The 20,036-nt window shown below is 43.0% G+C and overlaps 1 protein-coding gene across 1 annotated transcript in view; it reads left to right on the forward strand.

Annotated features, from left to right (window-relative positions):
- LOC126188864 (uncharacterized) overlaps positions 1–20,036 on the forward strand; it is a 245,249-nt gene that overhangs the window by 161,947 nt on the left and 63,266 nt on the right. The window contains exon 10 of the mRNA XM_049930512.1: positions 18,023–18,080. Within this exon, the coding sequence (XP_049786469.1) occupies positions 18,023–18,080 (58 nt within the window). The remainder of the gene's footprint in view (positions 1–18,022; positions 18,081–20,036) is intronic.

Below are 20,036 nucleotides of genomic sequence, written 5' to 3' on the forward strand. Positions count from 1 at the left end.
GCCTTCCTCCCCCCCCTGACTGCCTGTCCTTGCCTCCCCCCGGTCTGTCTGTCCCCGCCTCCCCCCCGGTCTGCCTGTCCCCCCCCCGGTCTGCCTGTCCCAACCTTCCCCCCCCGGTTTGCCTTCCCCCCCCCCCGGTTTGGCTGTCCCCACCTTCCCCCCCCCGGTTTGCCTGTCTCCACCTTCCCCCCCCCGGTCTGCCTGTCCCCACATTCCCCCCCCGGTCTGCCTGTCCCCACATTCCCCCCCGGTCTGCCTGTCCGCCTTCCCCCCCCCGGTCTGTCTGTCCCCCGCCTTCCCCCCCAGTCTGCCTGACTCCACCTTCCCCCCGGTCTGCCTGACTCCACCTTCCCCCCGGTCTGCCTGACTCCACCTTCCCCCCGGTCTGCCGTCCCCGCCTTCCTCCCCCCGTCTGCCTGTCCCCTGCCTTCCCCCCCCCCGTCTGCCTGTCCCCGCCTTCCCCCCCCGTCTGCCTGTCCCCTCCTTGCCCCCCCTCTGCCTGTCCCCGCCTTGCCCCCCCCCCGTCTGCCTGTCCCCGCCTTGCACCCCCCGCCTGTCTGTCCCCACCTTCCTCCCCCCCCCCCCTGACTGCCTGTCCTCGCCCTTCCCCCCCTGTCTGCCTGTCCCCGTCTTCCCCCCCTGTCTGCCTGTCCCCCGCCTTCCCCCCCCCGTCTGCATGTCCCCCGCCTTCCCCCCCCCGTCTGCATGTCCCCACCTTCCCCCCGGTCTGCCTGTGCCCGCCTTCCCCCGTCTGTCTGTCCCCGCCTCCCCCCCGGTCTGCCTGTCCCCGCCTTCCCCCCGTCTGTCTGTCCCCGCCTCCCTCCCAGTCTGCCTGTCCCCGCCTCCCCCCCCGGTCTGCCTGTCCCCGCCTCCCCCCCGGTCTGCCTGTCCCCACCTTCCCCCCCCGGTCTGCCTGTCCCCACCTTCCCCCCCGTCTGCCTGTCCCCGCCTTGGCCCCCGGTCTGTCTGTCCCCGCCTTCCTCCCCAGTCTGCCTGTCCCCGCCTTCCCCCCCCCCCCAGTCTGCCTGTCCCCGCCTTCCCCCCTGCCTGCCTGTCCCAGCCTTCCCTCCTGTGTGCCAGTCCCCGCCGTCCCCTTTGTCCCCTTTGTCTGCCAGTTCCCCCTGTCCCCTCTGTCTGACAGTTCCCCCCTGCCCCCACCCTCTGCCTGCTCCCACCTCCCCTCCCTCTGCCCGGCCCTACCTTCCCCTCTCTCCGCCTTTCCTCACCTCTCCCTCTTTACGTCTACATCATACTCCGGAAGCCACCTAATGGTGTGTGGAGGAGGGTACTTTCGGTATCATTATATGATCCCTCCAACTGTGTTCCACTCACAAATAGTGCATGGGAAGAATGATCGTTGGTAAGTCTCTGTATTGGCTCTAATTTCTCATATTTTCTCCTCATGGTCAATATGCGAGATGTATGTGGGGGGAAATAATAGGTTGTCTGACTCCTCCAGAAAAGTGCTGTCCCGAAATTTCAATAGTAAATCTCTCTGTGATGCACAATGTCTCGCTTGTAACATCTGCTAGTGGAGTTTGTTTAGCATCTTGGTAATGCTTTCTTGCCAGCCAAATGATTCCGTGATGAAATGCACCGTTATTCCTTGCATCTTCTCCATCTCCTCTATCAGTTCTATCTGATTGGGATCCCAGACAGATGAACAGTACTCGAGCATCGGGTGAACAAGTGCCTTATAAACCACTTCTTTTGTGGATGAGTTACATTTCCTTAAGATTCTTCTGATGAATCTAAGTTTGTGTCTGCTTTTCCCACTATCTGTTTTATATGGTCATTCCACTTACGGTCGCTCTGAATAGTTACGTATAGATATTTTACGGCAGACACTGTCTCCAGCTGTTGGTCATCAATAATGTAGCTGTACAGTAGTGGATTTCTTTTCCTATGTATGCACAATATGTTACATTTATTTACATTCAGGCTCAACTGCCAGAGTCTCACCATTCATCGATTCTCCACAGGTCATGTTTCAAATTCTAACTATCTTCTGGCGTTGCTACTTTGGTATAAACAACTGCTTCATTTGCAAATAGCCGTAAGGAGCATCTGATGCTTTCTACTAGATCATTTATGTATATTGTGAACAGCAATGGTCCTGTCACACTTCCCTGTGGTACTCCAGATATTACCTACACCACTGTGGATTTAGTTCCATTAAGAGCGATGTATTGAGTTCCATGTGCAAGAAAATCTTGAATCGAGTCGCATGTCTGCTCCGATACTCCGGAAGCTTGTATTTTTTTCATTAAATGGCAATGTGGGACACTGTCAAATGCCTTACTGAAGTCAAGGAACATGGCATTAGTCTGAGTGCCGTTGTCCACTGCACTGTGGATCTCATGGAGGATCAGAGCAAGCTGAGTTTCGCAAGATCTCTGTTTGCAGAATCCATGTTGATTTTTATAAAGGAGCTGTCTATTTTCCAAAAATCTCATAATTCTTGAGCATAAAACATGTTCCATAATTCTACAACAGATCGACGTCAACAATATAGGTCTGTAATTGTGAGGATCTGCCTTACAGTCTTTCTTAAAAACGGGAATGACCTGTGCTTTTTTCCACTCGTTAAGTACCTTTCGTTGTCCAAGAGATCTATGGCTATTGTAGCTGCTTTTCAATTGCACGATCGGTCATCTCAGTATCTCCCATTTCGACGTTTGCATCACGATTGAAAGGAGGGACAGTGTTATGATCTTCTATGGTGAAACAACTTCGGAAAACGGAATTCAGTATTTCAGCCTTCTCCCTGTTATCTTCCCTTTCAGTGCCGGTGTGGTCGCTGAGAGAATGAATAGATGATTTTGACCCACTTACTGATTTTACATTTGACCAAAATCTCATAAGGTTTTTACTCAGATCAGTTGACAACGCCTTACTTTCGAAATCATTGAACACTTCTCTCGTGGCTCTCCTTAGGCTCATTTTTGCTTTGTTCAGCTTTTGTTTGTCAGCTAGGTTTTTACTTCTCTTGAATCTGAGATGAAGCACTCTTTGTTTACTTAACACATTTCTAACACAGCTATTAAACCTTGGTGGATGTTCCCCATCCCTTAAAACCTAACTTGGAGCATCCTCATCTAGGGCATATTGAACGATGCCTTTGAATTTTTTCCATTTGTTCTCCACATCTTTGTCCTCATCATGGAATATTTGATGCTGACTGCTTAACATTCCTTGTAGAACCCATCGTCATAGATGCTGTCACAGCCTTATGATCACTGATACCTTTCTCTGTGTTAACTGATTCAATAAGTTCAGGTCTGTTTGTTGCCAGGAAGTCTAAGACCTTATCTTGACGAGTTGGTTCTCTAACTATCTGCTCAAGGTAATTTTCGGATAAGACTTCCAGAACAATGCCACACGATTCCCTGTGTCTCTGGCACCAGTTTTGATGGCATATAACGTCCAAATATATACCTGGCAAGTTGAAGTTACCCCTATTATAGCGGCATGATCAGGAAAATTACTAATGGTATTCTGCAATCTCTGCCTGAAGTGCACTACAACTACATATCCTGACCCAGGTGTTCTACAAAAACATCTGTTCACCATTTTTGAGCATTCTTTGATACCTAATTTCACCCAGATTAATTCACATTCAGAATCCGTGATAAACTAGCTAGATTTTATTGAATTTTTTACTGCAATAAACACACCGCCACCATTGGCAAATTGTGTTTGCTCCCAAGAGAGTGGTCCTCTAACCTAAAAAACCCCATGTGTACACCACATGCACCTACCCTAGTAGCTGCTTGCTGCGTGTAGTGCACACCTGACCTACTAAGGAGTACCCTACAACTCTGCACCCAATAGCGGAGGTCGAGAAATTCGCATCCGATACCATCGCAGAGCCATCCGAGCCTCTGGTTTACCTTCCACTCTGCTCCAAACCAGAGGATAGCGGTCAACCCTGGCTACAATGCTACAAATAGACAGCTTAGTCTGCGCCCTGTGTGCATTGTTAGTTGCCTTCACCAAATCAGCCAGCCTCCGAAAGGAGCTGAGGATGGCCTCAGAACCCATGTGACAGGCGTCATTCATGCCAACATGTGCCACTACATGTAGCTGGTTGCAACCAGTGCACTCGATAGCCGCTGGCAGGCACTTCTCCACATCACAGATAAGACCTCCAGTCAAACATACTGAAAGCACACTGGAATTCTTTCTCGCCTTGCCTGCTATCTCCCTGAGGGCCTCCATCAGCCACCTAACATTGGAGCTCCCAGTGACTAGGGTACCCACCCTCTGTACTTCTCCAGATCTGAACAGGTAAATCCACTCCTGCCCCAACAGTAGAGGCATCCCATGCTGGCTCAAAGTTACCATAAACACTGGGAAGCACCATGTACCTGTTGCTAAGACAAAGGGAGCCATCTGCACGGCCTACTCCCTCTTTCGCATTTCAGCTGACGCAACACTCCACCAGTCCCCACCATCCCCTCTCTCTGCCTGACCCACCTTCCCCTCTCTCTGCCTGACCCACCTTCCCCTCTCTCTGCCTGACTCACCATCCCCTCTCTCTGCCTGACTCACCATCCCCTCCCTCGGCTGTCCCCACCTTCCCCTCCATCTGGCAGTCCCAACCTGCCACTCCCTCCTTCATTCCCTGCTCACTGCCTGTCCCCACCTTCCCCCCTCTCTGAGTGTTCCCACTTTCCCCCCCTCTCTGCCTGTCGCCATCTTCCCCACTCTCTGCCTGTCTCTGCCTTCCCCTCTCCCTGCCTGTCTGTGACTACCCTTCTCCCCGGCTTCCCCTCTCCTTGCCATACCCTGCCCCCTCCTTCCCCTCTCCTTGCCATACCCTGCCCCCTCCTTCCCCTCTCCTTGCCATACCCTGCCCCCTCCTTCCCCTCTCCTTGCCATACCCTGCCACCTCCTTCCCCTCTCCTTGCCATACCCTGCCACCTCCTTCCTCTCTCCTTGCCATACCCTGCCTCCTCCTTCCCCTTTCCCCACCTTCTCCTTCCCATTTCCCCGCCTTCTCCTCCCTTGGTCTTCACCTCCGCCAGCCTTCCCCTCCCTCAGGCTTCCCCTCCGCCAGCATCCCCCTCCCCGACCTATCCATCTCCCGGCCTTCCCTTTTCCCGGCCTTCCCCTCTCCTGGCGTCTCCTCTCCCTTCATTCCCCTCTCCTGGCGTCTCCTCTCCCTTCATTCCCCTCTCCTGGCTTCTCCTCTCCCTTCGTTCCCCTCTCCTGGTGTCCCCTCTCCTGGTGTCCCCTCTCCCTTCGTTACCCTCTCCCTTCGTTACCCTCTCCCTTCGTTACCCTCTCCCTTCGTTATCCTCTCCCCCCCCCTCCCCGCTTGCCGGCCTCCCACTCGCTCGCCTGCCTCCCTTGCGCCGGGAGATGGGTAGGTTGGGGAGAGGAAGGCGGGGAGAGGGGAAGACGGGAAGAAGAGTTGCAGGGAGAGGGGAAGGCGAGGACAGGCAGAGAGAGGGGAAGATGGGGTCATGTGGAGAGAGGGAAATGTGGGGCAGGCAGAGAGTGGGAAGGTGGGGACTGGTGGAGTGTTGCATCAGCCGGAAGGCGAAAGTGGGAGCAGGCCGTGCAGCTGGCTAAACCCTGTTGGTTCCTCTTATTTCATTGGATCCGAAAGAGTTGCATACCAGCTTTATTATGTCACTGGGATTCATAATTGGGAGGACCGTGCACCAAACACTAGTGCAACCATCTTAAGTTTTCAGTGAGTTCATAAAATCCTGTAAGGCAAATGGGGAGATAGTTACATTGAAACAACCTGGTCTGTTTGCCTCCTTGTCTTTCCTCCAGTCCGAGATTGTTATTTGTCTCTATAATGGCCTTGAAACCCATGGAACATTAAAGTCTTAATCTTCCTTCCTTCATTATATTTGCTAGACAAAAGATATCGGCATTCCAAAGAGAGAGAGAGGGGGGGGGGATAATTACCTTCCTGATAATTGCAGAACATTGCTGACAAAGTGTTACTCTGAAGAATGTATTTTATCATGGATGATGTTAAATATTGTTGCTACTTTAAAAATGAAATTATTCTGACAAGTAAAGTCAAATAATGAAAGGAAGAACACAGAGAACCTTGATAAAAATCTTTACAATTTAAGAAAATATTCATTGTCAACTACTCATTTCAGCTTGACGAAAATAGTTTTTGAGCATTAGTCTTGAAGCTCCATGATTTATATCCAAATAAAACACAGTTAATGGAATTATTTGAAGTAGTATGGCATGGAGAATATGAAGTAAGATGGCATAGAGAGATGTAAATAATTGTGTAGATCCTTAGACGCCAGAAAGGCATCTGGCCCAGACAGTATCCCCGTAAGATTTTATGTTGACTATGCTACAAATATAGTACCATTCTTATCCGTCATCTATCAGAGATCATTGGAACAGCGGAAAGTTCTATAGGACTGGAAGAAGGCCCAGGTCATAGCAATCTATAAAAAGAGTAGAAAATTAGATGCACATAATTACCGGCCAGTTTCACTGATGTCAATTTGTTGTAGAATCATGGAACATATTTTGTGTTCAGACATAATCACCTTTCTAGACTCTGAGAAGTTCATCTGCAGAAACCAGCGTGGTTTTAAGAAACAGCAGTCATGCGAGACACAGCTGGCCCTCTTTGTGCATGATATACAACAGGCTCTAGATACCGGCTCCCAGGTTGATGCCATATTTCTCGACTTTTGAAAGGCGTTTGACTCAGTTCCACAGTGTCGCTTGTTACAAAAAGTGCGCGCTTACGGTCTATCCAGTGACATATGTGGTGGGATAGAAAGTTTTCTAACAGACAGGGAGCAGTAAGTCGTCCTGAACATGGTAACTTCAACAGAAACAAGAGTAACTTCAGGTGCGCCCCATTGCAGCATAATAGGTCCTCTGCTTTTTACGATTTACATAAACGATCTGGTTGATGGCATTGACAGCAGCCTTAGACTGGTTGCCGATGATGCTGTAGTCTACAGGAAAGTAGTATCACATGAAAGTTGTGAACAAATCAATGAGGATTTACGGAAAATAAATGTGTGGTCTAATGACTGGCAGTTATCTGTCAATACTAGTAAGTGTAACCTACTGCGTATAACAAGGCGAAAATCCCCATTAATGTATAAGTACAAAATAAATGCCCAGTCTTTGGAAGCGGTAATGTCCGTTAAGTATCTGGGTGTGACTATTCAAAATGATCTCAAATGGAATGATCAGATTACACAAGTAATGGGTAAGGCAAACTCTAGATTGCGGATTATTGGTAGAATCCTGAAGTGATGCAGTCCTTCTACAAAGGATATAGCTTACAATACGTTAGTTTGTCCAGTCTTGGAGTATTGTTCGTCTTTATGGGACCCTTACAATACGTTAGTTCGTCCAGTCTTGGAGTATTGTTCGTCTGTATGGGACCCTTACCAGTTGGATCTGATTCAAGAGGTTGAGAAGGTCCAAAAAAGAGTGGCAAGATTTGTGACTGGTACATTTAGCCATCGCGAGAGCGTTATAAATCTCATAGAAAGTTTGAAGTGGGACACACTTGCAGATAGACAATGTGCTAAACGGAAGGGGCTGCTCACTAAATTCCAAAATCCAGTCTTCACCGAGGATGTAGAGCATATATTATTACCACCAACTTTGAAATCGCGCAATGATCATCATTCAAAGATAAGGGAAATACAAGCTCATACTGAGGCGTTCAGACAGTCTTTTTTCCCTCGCGCGGTCCGCGAGTGGAATGGGGGGAATATGACTTTGGTGCGAATTGTGCCCTCCGCCACACACCACTTGGTGTCTAGCGAAGTTTATATCTAGATGTAGATATAATAGTGTTAGTTGGTTATTCATAAAATAGACAAGGGAAACTCACAACTTAACATTTGAAGATAATTCATGTAAGTAAAAGGTGAATAGGTGGAGTGGGGGGAGTCTAAAATTGTTGTCAGATGATGGCACTGGAACAGTGCAGTTTCATTGAAGGATTTGGGAGTAGCAGGTAAGCTGATACAAGGGGATTAGTGCAGTGGAAGGTTTACAGCTTTTAAATTTATTTATTTATTTATATCATTAATTCAATAATGGAACAATCAGGGATGATGATAAACTCCATTTACCACTGGTAATATTAGATTTTACAATTTCTTTTTATCAGCTTCCCATGTTCAGAACTTCATCCTCCTGTTCATTTTACATCATACTGAAAGTCCAGAAAGTCTCAGTGGCTGTATTAAAGCAGTGTCAGTTTCTGGTTGCATGTCCATTTTTGTTAGATCTTTGCCAGCTTTTGCAGATCAGGGAACAATTATCGTGATCTTATACAAACCCCATTTTTGTACATGAGCCAAGTATGTATTCTCACTTTCAGTTCTAATACAACAAGTCAACATTTTCATAATAAATTTAGGTGTTTGGACAAGTACAAACATACCAGCCAGGTGGTTGTGCTCTATTGGATAGTTTTAACAATTCTTCTTCTTCTTCTTCTTCTTCTTGTGCCTTTGATCCAGTTTGGCACAGATTTCTCATGGTTATCAATGGATATGGCGTGGTTATTTTAAGGAGTGGCTGGTTGCCCATCCTGTTGCCACCCTGTTACCCTGGAGATGAAATATGTGTACTCCACCTGTTTGCATGAAGTGTTATCCATGTGAAAATGGATGAAAGTTTTGTCATTATTCAAAAATTGTGTGACAGGTGGGATTCGGGTACCAGCCTGGTATCCACCTAGTGGGTGTGGGGAACTGCCTAAAACCAACATCCAGGCTGTCCGGCATACTGATTTTCATTTTAGATCCAGTGGGTGAATTTAATTCTGGGCCACTGCACCTCCCCGTCCCAGAAGGGGCACATTAACATGCGTGGTCATTCTGGTGTGTGAAGAGTTTTGGCAGTTATTGAAAAAAAAAAAGATAAAAATTTATATTCCCCAAGTAGTCTGAAATACTATTTACATTTTTCCTTTCACTAAGGTGTTTTACTTCTCAATTTATTGATTCACGTGTTTATTACAGTTTTGTTGCCCATAGTATTTGACATTAGTTAATTTACATCTACATGGTTACTCTACAGCTCACACTTAAGTGTTTGGCAGAGGTTTCATATGGGGTGTCCAGCAAGTGAGTCCCTCATTTCAAAATAAAATATCCCTAAAACTGAGATCAATAGATGAGTGCGACATATGGTATGTTTAGTTTGGAAACTATAAGAATTCAATACTGAAAGTATACAGAAGTTTTGAAATAGTTGGAAAAGCTGCTAACAGATGGTATTGTTGTCATAATGTGTGGTACCCATAAATAGTGCCTGCATCTCAGAGTGCTAAGTACCATCATTAAAATGTGAAAGAAGGTTAGTATACTGAAGAAAGAGGTCAAAGTCATATACTCCATTAAGCTAGGGTTTTTTTCTGCTGCTGTGACACCACAGTCCTGTGCTGACATGACGCAGTTTTCAAGCACGATTTAATGCTGTAAGAGGATCCAGTATGAAAACCATTCCCAAGCTCTGCACCAAATTCCAACGAATGGACAGCCTGGCCGATGATCTGCTGGAGAATGTTGGCCCCAGGCAAAAAACTGCAGTTGCTCCTGAAAATGTTGCCATTGTTTCTGGAATTATTCAGATAAATCCAAGGAAATCTGTCCAAAGAATTGCAGCAGAAACTCATTTGATGCTCTCCAGCATGCAGAAAATACTGAGACAGAACCTGTACATTTCCATTCAAAATCTGAATCCACCATGCCCTAGTAGTATGAGCTATGACTTTGCAGATCAGATTCTCCCGGTGATTAATAATGAAGGATTAGATACTGACTGTTTCGATTCACAGATGAAGCACACTTCCATCTGGATGGAGTCAAGAATAAACAAAACTGGCAGTTTTGGGATTCTGAAAATCTCCATTTGTGTGAAGCAAATGAATAAAATCAGGAATGTAATCAATACATTGGATTATTACAAATTTGTGACTAGATTTTGTGGGGCACATAAAATGTTTTTGACTCTTTGTATGTTGTGGAGCTGAATCAAAATAACACATTTTATCTGACACACGACATGTCAAATGTTAATTTACCTTTAATGGAGCTCGGTTGTCATTAATTGTCTTCTTTATGTGGAGGTCCTGCAAAGCAGTATCTCCGTAGAACTGTAGATAGCCCTGGAAAGACTTGAACTCATCTCCTTTCCAGAAATTATTAGTTGAAGGAAAAACAATATCCACTCTAATTACAATACGATATCAACATTTCATCATTCACTGTCCTGTATTTGTTTCAGTGGGTGTACAAATCGCAGTTACTTCATAACTTGGAGCAGATACAATTTAATTGAAACATATCATCCTCCTCAAAGGCTTGACAGGTGGTAGTTTGTAAGTAAGTGACATTTCATCTTATAGCCTCCTTTGTTCATTGCTGTTTACATTCTTGGAGAGGGTGTCTGCTCTTTGACAGTTGAGACACTGCCAAACTGTGATGTCAGAACATAAAAGGCCCACCTGCAGTAGGTGAAGACATTTACTCGCCATAGCACCATCACCATTACTCGAATGGCACACCTTTCCATTCTACATTTGTCAAACGTGAAACAAAACAACTGCACACAGAATGTGTTGCAACATATTCACCACCTAATACTACTGCACTATTCTATAACAATCTTCATTCCTTGTCATGAATAGGGAGTGGGAATTGTCATTTGCCTAAATGGCATATAACACTACACACATTGAAAGACACTGTCTACCTGAACTGTCCCACCATGCAGGATATCCTGGAATTGGTGATCTGTGTGACGTCTGAATCCATTTCCGTGAGGTGCTGCAGGGTGTGATTTCAAATTTCATTGTTCTTTTGTGCCACCTGTGTCCTGTGAATGGTGGACACGTCAAAAAGATTGTGATGTGATTACAAAGACTACTTGAAGAGGATGAGCTTAATTAGGCAAGCAGATACTGTATGAGCTGCACAGCGTACAGTGCCATCTGTTAGCAGATTTTTGAACTATTTTGAAACTTCTGTATAAAATCCTCATAGCTACAACAATAAATATACCTTTTGTTGCACTCGTCTATCAATCATAGTTAGTGCAATGTCATTTCAGCTTTCCATTAATTATTTTTGCTACTCACACTGTGGAGGGAGTGACCTATACATCATAGTCTTGGCCTTTGTAGCACTGGTCTCTGTCACCACAAGGTTAAACTAATTGAGCATGGAATGGTGTTTGTTCATCATGGAACCATATTTTAGATGACATTAACACACACATTTTTATTCTGCGCAAAGTTCAGTTATTGAGTATGGTGACCAGTTTTTCACTACAAAATGTTAGTGCCCATATCTGTGTCAGAACCCACAGTGCTTGTCAGTCACTGCCCAGTGGTGAAGTTGAAAGTTCTACTGTAGCACAAGAACAATGTTCAGCTCTGCAGGGTGTTCGGAAATTCCCGTTACAAACCTCTAGGACTTGTAGAGCAATTCAGCTATGTAACACATCCATGTCTTCTGAGAGAAAGAGAAAAACCTTGGAGGTCCTTATCCTGGTATGCAGTAGGGTAGACAGGAGGATGTGTTATATGTCAGGTGGTCACCTGATGCCTTGCTGCGAGAAGTATTCAATGCCTGTGTGTCTCCGATAAAGTTAACATGGTTCATTACACATTTTCAGAATACACAGACATGTTCCTTGTGTATGGTGAAGCTTGAGGGAATGGAAGAGCTGCTAATCGGCTGCATCAAGAACATTTTCCGCAACATAACAAGCTATCACACAAACGTTTTGCCCTAGTTTTGCTGTGGCTCTGAGAAACAGGTTCTTTCACCTTGAGGAAGGAATGCTGTGGTACCCCACAGCAATGCTGCAGCCCAAATTTGGAGAAGATCACTACAATATGTAGAAGATGATGTGTGATCACATACTCGAACTGTTGCATCTGTAACACTTAAAAAGCATACGCGTTGTGGGTCCAGCCGATTATTTACAAAGCATTCCCTACTCTGTGTTTCTTGCCCTGCTGCATTGACATACTCGTGCTTCCCTGTCAAGTTCTGTTTATAGATGAGTGTAAGTTCACCAAGGACTTTGTTCTGAATTGTAAAACCGCCATGTCTGTATAGACGAAAACTGTCATGCCACGCACGTTCAGGAGTTACAGCACCAATTTGGTGTTAACATGTGGGCAGGGATTCTGGATGGTCATGTGATTAGGTTGTACCTCCTTCCACACAAGCCAGCTGGTCCTGCATACTTGATCTTCCTACAAAATGCTTTGGGCCCAGTGTTGGAAGTTTTGCCACTGAATGTCAGTCAGGAAATATGGTTTCAGCATGATGGTACACCACCTCACTTCTCACTTGTGGTTTGGAGACACCTCAGTAGACAATACGGTGAAAGATGGATAGGCCGAGGTGGTCCACCTGCTTGGGCACCTCAGTCACCAGATTTAACTCCTGTTGATCACTTCTTGTGGGATCGTTACTCGCATCTAGAAGATCTCACAGCCAATGTCTTCTCAATGTTGGCAGCTGATACAGGTGGTGTTGCTCAGAATCCTTATCTTTTGGCTTCCATGTGATCTGTCTACTAGAAAGGTGCTTTTAGTTGTTTTGGAGCTATAAAAACAGTTGTTGACGACACAAGAGTAATGTTTGTGGCAAGTAAAAATATGATTTGTGTCGCAAATAAAATGTATTGCTTCCTTTGTACAGTTCCCTGTCAATAAGGAAACACTATCTGTTGGTAGATGTGACAAAGCAAACTGTACATTGTTTTCAATGCTTGTCATTGAGTAACGGTTTGACCCCTATCATGGCCATGATGCCATTCACAGTTATCATATAAATCCCTCAGAAAGTTCTGTTAGGTGAGACACTGTCCTCACATTTGCCACACCGTATCATCGCCTACATTATCAGCTTATAGTTTGTTGATCGTTCTCCGCAGTTTCCACCCTTTAACCAGTTCACGAAAGTTCATTGCTCATATTTTCAAGAATTACAACACTTTGATTAGTTCTCATAAAAAATGGAGAAGGTTCTGTAATATTTGATATTATGTACATATGAAAGTGCTCTTTCTCAGGAATGAGTTTATTTGATTTTGTGAACATGCTAAGGAATATTGACCAACGAATTGCAATATTGCTTCTGTGTCACTCCCTGATTTGATATCCCAATGAATTGTTATTCAGCATGTGTACGCAAGTGCGCCCGTACCCCCCCCCCCCCCCCCCCCCCCCACACACACACACACACCTTTATATGAAATATAGAAGATTTAACACTAGTATTGCAGTATATAAATGATTTTTGTGGCTTTGTCTGCAAGAGAGCTTTGCACTACCTGTAGTAGGATATTTTGTTTGGACTTGCTTAAAGTCGCCTATGTCACATTTTGTAAAAATTCTGCTACTTGAATAAAAGCAGTGATCTAGTAAGAATGTCTGTAGAGTTTTACTAAAAGGTGAGAATGATGATATAATTTTGATCTTGTATGTAAGACTGTTGGCAGTTTGTATCGTTCTATTTCTAATGGAATTTTTAGATGTTGATGTCCCTTTTTACTGGATGTGGAACTGTACTTTTTGCCTTAAGATACTGAAGTTTTTACCTATGTATACTACAGATGGAACAGCATGGCTAGGCTATGGGCAAGGGAGGAAAGGGGCATTTTATTAGAGGTAACATAGTAATTGTATGTGCATCCATTTTTGTAAACAAACTGCGCAATTTGTGAGCCAGATAAAGTCAACAGTTGCCACTGGAGCACATTGCAGTCACAAATCAAGATGAAAAATATGCTCCATATGATCCACCAGCTTGTTTCTAGCAAGGGAAACTCCCCCCCCCCCCCCCCCTCCCTCACAGATCTAGTGGTAAGATGGCCCAGTGGATAGCCTGTCAAAAGCGGAACACAGATCAGTCATGAAAATAGGAAGATGATGTACTGAAATGTGAAAAAAGAAGCTAAATAGAAACAGAGAATGGTGCAAGCTTAAATTGTGCAACATTTAGCAATCTCTTGAGTAGCCATGACATTGTGGTTATGTGGTCACAGTATTGGACTGCGGAGGGGGAGATCCGTGTTCGAATCTCCCACCTGCCACCCCCTTCTCTCCCCCTAGCAGGTAGCTAACTAACTACTGTCAAACTATTTTTTTGACCATTCCACTCTCAAGTAGCACATGGAGGAAAAATGAACAACTAAATCTCTCCATGCAAGCTGTGCTTTCTCTTACTTTGTTATAAAGGTCATTTCTCTCTGTGTAGGTGGGTGTCAACAAAATATTTTGACATTCAGTGGAGAAAGTTGGTGATAGAAATTGATCAAAACGATTTCTCTGCAGCCGAAAATGCCTTTGCTTTAATATCTGACATCCTAGCTCACTTACTATATCTGTGACACTCTCTCTTGTATTTCTTGATAATAAAAGACAAGCTGCCTTTCTGTGAATCTTCTTGATGTCCTTTGTCGATGCAATCTAGTGAGGGTAACATATGCACAGAAATACCCCTAAAGGGGATGACAAACGTAGTATATGCAGTGTTTTGAGTCGGATATGCTACGTTTTCTGACATTAAAAAGCCACAATATTTTCTTTCTTGATGGTTCCAGTGTAAATTGTTTGTAATTGTAATCTGTAGATAGTTAATTGAATGTACAGCTTTTAAATTTATGTGATTTAACATGCAACTGAAACTTAATGGAATATTTTTAGTATTGATGTGGAGGACTTCATAGTTTCTATTGTTAAGAATCAGTTGCCACTTTCCGCACCAAGCAGGTATCTTGCCTAAACCTTTTGCAATTGCTTTTGACCTTGTGATTGCTTTACTAGATTTCAAATGACAGTATCAACTGCAAAAATCTTAAGAGAGCTGCTCAGATTTTCTCCCAAGTCATCTATGTTACTAACCAGCTAACCTGGCTCATGGTCCATGATTCACAGTTTCTATTGGTCGTTGCCTATCTAATGGCTCCCAGGGCTAACAAAAATTTGATTTTCATTATTTCATATAATTATTGACCAAATTTGAAATGTTGTTGTCATCTACTCATCAAGAGGTATAATCTGGTGTTAAAGGTTTAACCAGTAAGACTAGAATTGCAGTTAGAAACTATGCTTATATCTTGAGGTGATTTAGCTCACAATGCGCACCCTAACTGGACTATATTAATCCAGTATTTGAGAATGAGAGCACGTAGTGACTTCCAGCAATCTTCAGTTTATAAAGGGTGATTAAAAAGTTTATGTTTGAGAGCGTTGCTGCAGTGTATATGTAGTGTAGCGAAACACTTATGCTGGTATATAAGCACTGAATATAGGCAAAGGATGAATGAAGTGTGGCAAAGTTATTAAAGACCAAACAGTACCAATGTGTTGTTTTTTTGTTGACTGCTCTACCATCAGTAGATATCCATTGGAGACTGAAGAATGTGTATGGGGCAGCAAATCTGTTGGAAACCACCATTGCGGAATGATGGGCCAAGGAGTGCTGTAACTTCATAATAATGCATGTTTCCATATTATGAAGGTTGTAACACAGAAGTTACGCCAAACCAAGTGGGAGACACTTGAGCTCCTGTCCAGTAGTCCTGATCTCTCCCCATGCAATTACCACGCCTTCAGTCCCGTAAAAAAGTCCTTGAAAGGTTGATGATTCCTGTCAGATGAGGATGTGCAGCAGGCAGTTAAGGACGTCTTCATGTGGTGGAAACAGTGTTTTACCAAACAGGTATTTTCTACCTGATGGGTTGGTGGGATGATTGTCTCAATGCTCGTGGTAATTTTACCAGCTCGGCCTTCCAATTCTGAACTGTACTGCTTTCAAACGGAAACTTTTTGATCACCCCTTATACTTTCAAACCTTTTCTAGAGTTTTGTTCTGTTCATGTCCGTAATGTCAAATATTTAACACATTAACTGACTTGTAAAGTAATCAAAACATTGAAGCTGTTTTATTCATGGGAGTTTGATTGTCTAAAGAGTTAGGGGTTTAGTGGTTTATATGGCTTAAGAACAGAAGAGGACCTTCAACACTACATCTGGGGACCTCAGATATCACTTCTGTTTCAGCAGATAATTTCCCATCAGTTGCTATTGCTACAAACTATAATCTTACTGACAGGAAATCACAAATCCAGTTGCACAACTGAAACAATACTATGTATACACAAAATTTGATTAGAGGATGCTTGTGAGGAACAGTGACAAAAGTGATCTGAAAATCAAGTTATAAGGAATCAGTTTGAGATCCGCGTTGATGGCATTCATTACTTCAAGTCAATAAAGAGCCGTTTGTGTTTCACAATAACAGTATCTTCTGAATCCTTGCTTTTTGTTGTCAGTAGAGAATTTTCTCCAAGGTACTTCATGATGTTGGAACACAGTGTAAGTTCAAGAACCCTACTACAAATTGATGTCAATGATATGGACATATAATTGAGCAGATTCTTGTATTTACTTTCTTGTGTATAGGTGTAGCCTTTGCATCTTCCCAGTCTAGGTGCAGATCTTACTTCTAGTGGGCAGTTGTATATGGTTGCAAAAAATGATGCTGTTTCATCAGCATACTCCAAAAGAAATGTAATTGATATGCAACTTACATAGAAAGTTTTGCCTTTGTTATGTGACTTAAGTTGCTTTTGTTACACCAGAGGTATATACACCCAAATTACTCATGTTGGCATCAGTTCTTGATTTGAATTCTGGAATATTAATGCATTTTCTTTGCTGATAGAACTTTGGATAACTTGTGTTTAGTAGCTCTGCTTTAGTGGCGCTTTCATCAGTAACATTGCCACTGCCATCAGATAGTGAACATGTTTTATGCCTCTTGTAACTAAACTTTACACATAACCAGAATCTCTTTGGATTTGTTGCCAGATTTCCATTGTGGAAAAGCATCTCACTTTCAAGCCGTGCTTAGTTAGTGGTATCTGAAAACTGTTGTCAACCTTCGAGGTTTTGCATTCTTTTAAAAACCATTATAATAACCAATTGAAAAAATATGGCAGTTTTTGAGTTATTTCATAACTCTATCTCATGGAATTAGTTTACTAGGGATTTAATTCCTTATCCTCTTAATAATGGGACCAGTGTTCTCTTACTTGTCGTCGTTTGAATTGCTACAATTGCCTCAATGGAACCTGTATATCTGGGAGTAAATAATCTTTATTGTTGCTATACATTGTCCTGAACTTCAGCTAACAATTTATTAAAATAAACACATTTAATTGTTGTATAAACTAGTTGTGTTTTAAAATTTAAATATAATTAATTCAGAATGCTGTCAAATATTAGTATTTTTCATACGTCTGCTGCTATTCACAGATTACTTAAGAAACAGTACTTGCCAACCACACAGTGAATACTATATCAACACATAATAAGGAAGACTGCTTACATGACAAAGGAACTATTAGTTGTGGTATATTATTGGGTGGTGATAGGTTTCTTCAAAATTGATCAACCCAGTTGCAATAGACAAACAGTTTTGCAGTGAAATTGATAAGTTTTATATATTTTTTTAAAAAAGTCACCTACTCATCATTTTGCTTTGTTACATTAGGCTCCAACCGAGCAGGATGGCGCAGTGGTTAGACAATGGACTCGCATTCGGGAGGACGACGGTTCAATCCCGCGTCCGGCCATCCTGATTTAGGTTTTCCGTGATTTCCCTAAAATCACTCCAGGCAAATGCCGGGATGGTTCCTCTGAAAGGGCACGGCCGACTTCCTTCCCAATCCTTCACTAATCCGATGAGACCGATGACCACGCTGTCTGGTCTCCTTCCCCAAACCAACCAACCAACAGATTTCATTGTGGCAAACCGTGTTGTTACTTCAATTTTTTACACACAAATAGCAGAGACATATTAGTTATCCTCAGGTGCTGTGTGTGATTGTCTTTGCTATTCTCTCTTTATAAATCAGTACAGCTATGAAAAAATGATTGAACCACTACTACATATTGTTTAGGCCACAGTTTTTATCATATGTTCTGATTTTGTATCTATAAATGTATTTCCAGGACCCAGTATTGATGGCAGACAGTCTACCGGAGATGCGGAAGAATTACCTTCTAAAAGGTGGGGATACTTCAGTTTTTTTGTATACGCTAGAAATGTTATAACAACCTATCTTTAGCTTCTGTAATTTACATAGATACGCAGCCATTACTTATTTTTGTGTTTTGATATGTTTTGATGTATGTTGGTGTTGGAATAATTTAGAAATCAATTTCAAGCAATGACTGTTTATTATTGCCGTCTCTGCCGTTGAGCTACGCTTCACTTCTGTCAGCATTATTTTTTATTGTTGAATATTGTGAAATTCTGTGCAATCTTTAAAAGACTATTTTATTTTTATGAAAGAATCTTTCAGAAACTTTGATTGTGTACTGGACTTCATATGAAAAGTCAAAATAAGTTAATATTGTTTAGTGCCTATGAACCAGTGTTATTTTGTGAGTAATAACAAAACAAGGTTAGTGTTGAATGCTGACTGCTTAGTCAAGAATGTCATGGGGAGTTTCAAAATAAGCAAAATCCATTTCTATTACAGTGCATCTCAAGAAGTGCAAACATTGTAGGGGTCATCACCTTGTTTCCAACACTGTTCACGTCATTTTTGCAACAGCGTCTGATGTTTGTTTATGTCCACAGTGGTGCCAAACTTATCATATTTTGTAATTGTATAATTACAAGTCTGTGTCTTGTGAAGAGGATAGTTGTTCAGTAATACAATGTAAAATTCAAAGATTTATACAAAGTCATATTTAGTGGATGACAATACACTGTAAAATATATGGTGGGAATAATGTGGGTGTAAGTTGAATATGTGTAACATTACTGCTTCTTGGAACTTCACTTGTATGTCATTGATCAAGTTTGAAATCCTGGTGTATTTGATAATACCTTTTATATCGAAGGAAGAAACAAGTATCAGAGAAAGCAATTCAGTGAACTAGAAACTTACAATTACTATTTGCTTTTGGCAGTGGAGAGTCATTTCAAAACTTGGCACAGTTGTTCATTACAAAGCAGGCTGAATCTGTGATAGAATCTGAAGTATATGTTGTAATGGTTGAAGGCCGTGTAAATGTAAATCAACTACCTGCACTATTTGATCCAAAGTCTTGGAACACTCCTATGTAATGTGGAATTGCCCACTAGATGTCAGTGAGAGGTGGACTCATCAGTGTATTAGAAGGAGGAGAGTATTGAATTCTTAATAGAGAAGCAGTAACAACAGAATGAGTCCATCAGGAAGCGCAGTGTCTTCAAACGTGGGCTGGTGGTTATATTTGACCTAAGTAACAGATCCATCACGTTGGCTTTAGCCCTTCTAAAGGTGTCTGAGTTGACTGTTGTTGATGTGATTGTGGAATGGAAACGCAAGGGAACAACAACTAAATAAGGACCAGGCATATCTCTCATACTGGTGGACAGGGACTGTTGAGCATCATGGGAAGGTGCTTGTAAAAAATCTTATGAAGTTAATGGAAGGAATCACTTATGGGTTCCAGAGTGCTACCAGCTAGTACAGTGAATATGAGTAGGGAGTTAAAAAGAACGGGTTACAACAATCAGTCAGCTCCTCATGAGCCACACATTTGTTTAGTTAAAGGTAAGTGATACTTGAAGTGGTGTGAAGAAAGAGATCATTGGACACTGGATGATTGGAAACTAGTGATTTGGAATGATACCTCACACTGTTCGAACGTTACCTGTTGTCATGTATAGTGCCAACAGTGAAACCCAGAGGAGGTTGTGTTATGATATGTGAATGTGTTTTGTGGTTATGGATCATCCTCTTATTTTGCTTAAGGAAACACTTAGGTGGAAGGATGTGAATGCATTTCACAGCTTTGTATGCTGTTTGCAGTAGAGGACCAGTTTGGAGACAACGATTGTATTGGCACACTGTCATAAAGCAGCATCTTTCAGGCAATCTTTTGTGGACAATAACATTCCTGAGACAGACTGGCATGCCTATAGTCCTGACCTAAACCAAATGGAACACATTTAGGACGAGTTACAACA

The sequence above is a fragment of the Schistocerca cancellata genome, chromosome 5 (genome assembly GCF_023864275.1).
Source record: "Schistocerca cancellata isolate TAMUIC-IGC-003103 chromosome 5, iqSchCanc2.1, whole genome shotgun sequence".
In the NCBI taxonomy this organism is placed as follows: Eukaryota; Metazoa; Arthropoda; class Insecta; order Orthoptera; family Acrididae; genus Schistocerca; species Schistocerca cancellata.